General features: G+C 56.7%; 1 protein-coding gene across 6 annotated transcripts; it reads right to left on the reverse strand.

Annotated features, from left to right (window-relative positions):
- Nucleotides 1–844: 844 nt before the first annotated feature.
- Nucleotides 845–6,303, reverse strand: CITED1 (Cbp/p300 interacting transactivator with Glu/Asp rich carboxy-terminal domain 1). Of its 6 annotated transcripts, XM_047843884.1 has the most exons (4): nucleotides 5,555–5,711; nucleotides 4,356–4,473; nucleotides 2,031–2,155; nucleotides 845–1,448 (listed from the first exon to the last, which is right to left on the reverse strand). In XM_047843884.1, the coding sequence occupies exons 2-4, from the start codon at nucleotides 4,366–4,368 to the stop codon at nucleotides 921–923; spliced, it is 666 nt and encodes a 221-aa protein (XP_047699840.1). In that variant the 5' UTR covers nucleotides 4,369–4,473; nucleotides 5,555–5,711; the 3' UTR covers nucleotides 845–920. The 6 variants fall into 6 exon arrangements, with proteins under 6 accessions (XP_047699840.1, XP_047699843.1, XP_047699842.1 ...); XM_047843887.1 differs by lacking the exons at nucleotides 4,356–4,473; nucleotides 5,555–5,711 and adding an exon at nucleotides 6,090–6,303; XM_047843886.1 differs by lacking the exon at nucleotides 4,356–4,473.
- Between the last annotated feature and the right edge of the window lie 293 nt (nucleotides 6,304–6,596).

The raw sequence follows: 6,596 nt of genomic DNA on the forward strand, positions 1-6,596 counted from the left end.
TAAACAGGCCAGGAGGCCTGGAGTTAGGAGGACATGCACACCAGTGAGTGCCCCACACTTGGAGGGAGACTTGAAGGCACCTAGAATCCCAGATTGTAATCATGGGAGTCTGCTACTTTCACAATTTTCCAGAGAAATCTTAGCTCCCAGGCCATAAAATGCTTCTTAGGCCCTATCTATTGCCCATAGGCAAGAGGGCAAAGGGGTGGCCTTAATGGGTCAAGATTGGGGCCTAGAGAGTGGGTAGGGTGGCTTTTAGAATTGTAAGGTGGGTACCATGTGGCCAGAACAACACTTCTGACTTGGATGTGCAAGTGGTAAGGAGGCTGTGGATGGGTCTGAATTAGTCTAACATCTAAGAACGTCCCTAGCCAGCCCCTGTATTCAACCTTTTTTTTTTTTAAGTTTCTTTAATTTGAGAGAGGGAGAGAGCATAAAATCTGGGGAGAGGCAGAGAGAAGGAGAGACAGAATCTCAAGCAGGCTCCATGCCATCAGCGTACAGCCCGATGCAGGGCTCGAACTCATAAACCCTGAGATCATGACCTGGGTCAAGATCAAGAGTCGGATGCTTAACCAACTGTGTCACCCAGGCACACCCCCTGTATTCAACCTTGAATAGGACAGCCTTCCTGGGGTCTTAGGACAATGAGGCTAGGTCCTTGGGCTCCTGGAGGGATAAGGGTAGTGGCAGTGGCTGGAGGCATTTGGTGAGCAGCCCCCTCTGAGCCTCCCCCTTCCTCCCAGCTATTCACCCACCACCCCACCATGAATTGCTAAAAGGAACATCTGATCACACTACAGGCCTTTAGACCTCAATGAGAAAAACTGTCAGCCAGCCCATCTCTTTGTAAGTAACTTTTATTTTTATTTACAACAGAATCGGTGGCTTCGTTCCTCCATCTTTAGGGACAGTTGGCATCAGCAGCCAGATGGAAAGTCCGCCGTGAAGTCAAACTCATTCTGCCCCAGCCACAGCTCTGGCAGCTCATTGGCCCGGTCCAGTCCCAGTTCCACCACCAGCGACATCAGCACCTCCTCATCCACTGGGTCCGAGTCGATGATAGCAGGGCTCTGGGCACCAGTAGAAGGAGAAAGTGACCCCGCCCCTCCCGCCTGAGCTGCAAAGCCCCAGTTTTGTAGGGGCCCTGCCTCCCCAGGTTGGCCCGTAGTAGCGGCAGCCATCCCATGATACTGGCTATTGAGTTTCTGCAGCTGCATACTGGCCAGCAGATGAGGGGCAGGGTGCAGGTTGAAGGGTGGGGGTTTAGTGGGAGGGGTGGTGGTAGGAGAGCCTATTGGAGATGGAGATCCTGAGGAACTAGTGGGAGCCCCACTGGCCTTGGTTCCATTCGAGGATACCCCAGGGTAGTGCAGAATGGCCACTGCTTTGCGGTCTTTCACTCCCAGGTTAGAGTAGGTCAGAGAGCTCATCTCTTGGTTGGCATCCTAGAAGAGAAAGAAAGGCACAGCATGGTAGACCTGTTAATGGTTCTGCCAGCGCCATTCATCAGGCTCAGAAAGCCCCTATGTGCACTTCCTTTGGGGCTAGTGGTGGGGAGGGAAGAAGGAGGCCCCATGGAAGGTTAGGCTTCCAGCTCGAATATCCTTTTACTACCATGGTTCTGAGCGCTGAGCTCAGACCCAAGTCCTCTGTGCTGGGCACCCACCATCCTAAGTGGGTTCATGGCTTTCATCTCTCTCTCCCTGACCCTTCCTTCACTTCACCATTCTGAAAAGGGCATCTCATTGGCTCTCTTCTCAGCCTCACAGCAATCTTTGCAATGGAGTGGTCTTATGACCCTCTATTTCTCTGTTCCCTTTATCTGCCATCTTCCAACACCTCGGTGGGTTCAATTTGACCACATTTAGGCAGCAGCTATTCTCAGCCTCCCCAAAGAAATCGCTGCCGTTTCTTTCCTCTCTGCTACAGGACACTAGACACCATGCATAGGAGGGCCTATCACCAGGCCCAGATCAGTTTGTCTTTCCATGCTTCAGGGTCTCCATCTGCAAAATGGCACCAGTTACCTCCTTTGCAGGTGAGGTGCCACCCTTGACATCGAGTGCAGGCCTCGACATGGTTGGCATTTCAGAGCCTTGGCAGAAGTTGGATAAACTGGTGGGAGATGATGCTGCCAGCTGGAACTTTTGTGCTGTATGTGAGGGAAAAGAGAGGATAAGGACAAAGTCTTCGTTGACCAAGAAAGCACTAGCAAAGTCCTAAGCAGGGTAACTCCACACAGCTACAAGGCAAGGATGGCACCGGGGTTAGACCCAAGACCAGAAACCACCTGAGCACAGGGAGGAGATCAAGCTAGAACATTGGCCCGAGACAGGAAAGGTGCTTGATTTAGCCATATGCTGCCCAGGCAGCAAGCTACCCACATCACCAAGGGGGGGGGAGGGGCACACGTTATTGTTTCCTCACACAAGTGACTTCAGGGCCCCAAGTATGTGTGTGAGGTGCACAGCTTCTGATTCTGAGGACAGGAATGTCCCTGAGCAAGTAGCACACTTTCTCAGTGGGCCACTGGTGTCCAAGGCTGGAGACCTGAGACTTCCACTGGGATTGGGAAAGAGGGGAAAGAGTCAGGGCAAGGAAGACCTGGAAAGCTGGCTGCTTTGGCCCAGGGAAGGAATACGTCCCCAAAGCTAACATCATGGGGTTCCAAAGCCCTGCCTTGGGCACGGGTCTGAGAGAACCTGGGCTGATCAGGGTGGTCCGGGGATGCTAAGGCAGCCAGAGAGCAGCTAGAAATGTCTCAATTTTCTCCATGTCTCCAAGACAACCCTGGCAGCACTGGACTTTCCCAGGATATCTGCTCTGAGCCCAGCCACACCCATCTGCAGGGACTGGTGGGAATGACTCTTCCTGGAGAGAAACTGAGGCACTGAGATGCAATGGCTTTCCCATTAGGTAGCTGTGGTTCTGGGAGCAGGATCTAATACCCGTCTACCCACATGCCTCACCTGACCACTGGCCAAGTCATCATACCTGAAATGACTCAAATGGCTCCTGAAGAAATGATTTCCTAGCTCAAGTGCCAAAGGATTAAGGGGATGAGGGGGAAAAGAATGCCCCCAAACCAGAAAATAAAAAAAAATCTCTGGAAAATCTCAAGTTTTCTTCCTAGAAGCTTGTTTTTTTAATCCCTATATATTCTAGCCTTCATGATGACTTAGAGATGTAGAATTTCCTATTTACAAATACCTCATAGCTCAAAGATTCTTCAGGACCTTAAAAAGTATCTCTAATCTTTCCAACAAGGTTTGAATTCTCCATACCTCCCTCTCTCCAGTGGTCATTAGAAATCTGTTCAGATACTTCTAGAAAGTGACCACTTAATGCCTGTCTTTATCATAACCACTTACTTATCAGGGAAGGAGGCAAGAAAAATAGAGAAAGGAAGAAGGGGGTGGGGAGAAAACATGAGAAAATCAGCTTCTGGGTTTGCCCAGCTTCTGGGTTTGATTGGAGCCCTGTTTCTTCTCTGAGGCAACACGAGAATATTTCAAGCCAGCGATCACAAGACAAGGAATCTAATCCATGTCATCTTCAAGAGCCCAGTACCTTTGGTATCAAGCAATTTCATATCCAAAGAAAAAATGTGGGGGGGGGGGGCTTGACCATCTTTCCCCGTTCCTATCCAGCCTCCCTCCCTTATGCTGCTAGGCACCGGAACGCACCAAAAGAAAACACAACATTAACAACAACAAGAAGAAACAGGAGAGAGAAAAAAGAAGTAGGGGGTGGGGGAAGAACGAGAAAAAAAAAAGTATCTCTGTTTTGATATCAGTTCTTGGGAAGACCATTTTACCATGTCTCCCCCTTCAGGCTGGGAGCTCCCCTAGGCGGGACCCTGTTTCCATTCGGATCTGTGGCCTCCCATCACCGCCACCTCTCCACCCGCCCTGGGTCTGGACTCAGTAGGCGCTCAGTAAGTGTTATTGAATCCGTCTGAAGAGGCAATACCATTTCGATCGGAATGCGGGCCCCTGCTTCCCCCAGTTTGTCCCCACTCTGCCACCCAGTCCATTCGAAGGCAAAACTTGGCAGCGCGGAAACGTCCCAGGCTGCTCTCCAAGCTGCGGGCTGACCACTGCGAAACCTCTGCAAGAGGCGGCTGGATAACCCGAAGCAACAAGTGCCTCTTCGCCCGCCGGTGTCGCGGGCCCCAGCCACCAGTTCCCAGTCCCGCCTCCCTCCCTTCTCTACGGATCTTCCCTTGGGCCGCCAGCCCCCTCCCTCCTCGATGGGGGTGGGGAAGGTAAAGGAAGTAGAGAGAAGGGACAGGCAGGTAGGGGGCCGAGTCTTTGACCTGTTGGGGGACCAAAAGTTAAAATGGCACCAACCGGATGGCTCCATCTCGATTGCTATTTTCTCACTCAGGAAAAATTTAAAAATCCAAACAGTACTGCGGCTTGGCTTGGACGTGCTCTAACCAGACCAGTCAGTTTCGCCACCTGAAAACTAAAGGCCCGTTGTTTGCGGACAGCTCGGCTGCCCTCCCCGCCGCATCCCAGGTAGAGCTGCGGTAGTTGGGGGCGGCTGGGAGCATCCCTGCGCGGTGGGCGCGAGCACCCAGGCCACTAGGGCCTCGAGCGTCGGCTCCTGCAAGTGCGCTATCACGAACCGATTGTAGAGACTGGATGGGCGGGCGGGGAGAAGCGCGGGGTCTTGGGCTCCGCAGCGAGTTTGGGTCCCCGCGGTGTTACCGCGCGCGGGGGCGCACTCGGCGCCGGCAGCCACTCCCGCGCCTCATCAACACTTACTGAGCGCCCGCTGAGTACCCGAAGCGGCCGCCGGCTGAGCCTACCCCTTAGCCAAGCCGCCTGTAATCAGTGCTATAAGCCGGCTGCCAGAAGAGTGAGAGAGGCTCGGAGAGGTTCGGTAACTTGCCCAAGGTCACAGCGCTAGAAAGTGGCGGAACCGGGATTCGCAGCCAGGGCGGTCTGACTCCAAGTCCGACGCTCGGTGAGGCAGGGACTCAGTGCGCGGCCCGGCCCAGCCGCCCTCGTTTATAGGGAGAGGGGTGTGTGCGTGGGTGTGCGTGGGTGTGTGGGCGTGTGTGTGGGGGAGAGTAAAGGTCTGCTGAGCAGAAGAGGCAAGTTGCCCAAATTCGCTAACTTCCATCCCGCAATTCCGCTGAACTCGTCCCCCCAAAAGCCCCTCTCGTCTCCAGTCCCCGAAGGAAACCTGAGCTTTGTGCAGCCCCACAGCCGGAGCGTCCAGATGCGGTCTGGGCGATTAGCAAAGTCGGTGGAAGCCAAGCTGGAGAAAGCGCGGACGCGGGGAGAAAAGGTGCTGCGGTCTCCCCGAGAGAAGCGGGCGCCCGGCCCGGCTGGCGGAAGGCGGGCGCGCTGGCGAGCGAACAGGCTCGCTGGTGGGCAGGCGGCGGCCCCTCCGCCCCCAGTAGAACAGCTTTCAAACAGAAAACAAGTCCCCCAGAGGACCCCGGCCCGCCCAGCCGCCGCCCGCTCCCCACACCCGCTCCGCTGGAGTCCCTGGCCCCACCGACCAGCCCAGCGCCCTGCCCGGCGGCCCGGCTTACCTCTGCGACGCCGCCTGCCCTGGAGAGAGGGAAGCGCGGAGCCCGGTGAGCCGCGGGCGAAGCGGCGGAGCCCCCAGCCCCTGGCACGCACGCCGCCACCGCCGCCGCGAGCCGGTCGCGCTCAGTGCCACCCGACCCCGGGGCGCCTGGGTAAAGCCCGCGCCGCCGTGCCGCCGCCGCACCGCACAGTGCCGCGCCAAGGAGCCCCGGCCCGCACCCGTGCCCGCCCGCCCGCCCGCAGCTTCGGCGCCTGACTCCGGGGCGGTGGCGGTGGCGGCCTCCGCCGTCCCTTCCCGGCGCCGGGGACCCGGGTCTCAAGCCCCCATTGCCGCCCGGATAGCCCTGACGCACACGCAAACGGCAGCAGGCTGGACTCGGCTAGGAATCCCAGGAAGGACAGACCCTTCCCCCCCCCCTTTTTTTTCTCTCTCCCCCCCCCCCCAATTTCCACGTCTTTATAACCGGCTTAGGGCATTATTAGCACATGTCCTGGCTCGTGGGCGAGTTGGTGGCAAAATCTGAACTGGATACTCACTGAGGCCCAGAGCGGGTGCTGTGCCTTCCTCGGCCCTCTTCCTCCTCGCCGGGAACGACCCCTCGCAGGCAGGCTGCGGGCGGGCAGCCGGGCGGAGCGAGCCTCCTCTTGGCAGCTCAGCGGTGCCCCTTCTGCAGCTGTGCCGCTGGGAACATTTTATAGCGGCTGCTGGCGTGTGTGGCCCTTTAAAGGCGCTCAAGCTGGTGCAGTCACCGCGGATCGTGTGAAAGCGAAGGGCCGGCTGGGGAACGGAGTCCTAGCGGCCTCGCTGGTCGGACAGCGCCGGGGACCACCCGCGGTTCCCGGGGTGCATCCGGCGGGCCCAGGCCATGGGCACCCTCAGCTTTGAGCCCCAGGCCGACGCCTGCGCCTGTAAAGCTGGGGGTGGCCCGTGCCCGGGACATGGTCTCTCCCCACCGCCCTGCATGGACTTGCCCAATAAATTCCACTTAGCAATTTCGCTGAGGCTAGGGAGAGCTGTTAGTGTCTGTTTTTTGACCTAAATCT

Source organism: Prionailurus viverrinus, chromosome X, assembly GCF_022837055.1.
Source record: "Prionailurus viverrinus isolate Anna chromosome X, UM_Priviv_1.0, whole genome shotgun sequence".
In the NCBI taxonomy this organism is placed as follows: domain Eukaryota; kingdom Metazoa; phylum Chordata; class Mammalia; order Carnivora; family Felidae; genus Prionailurus; species Prionailurus viverrinus.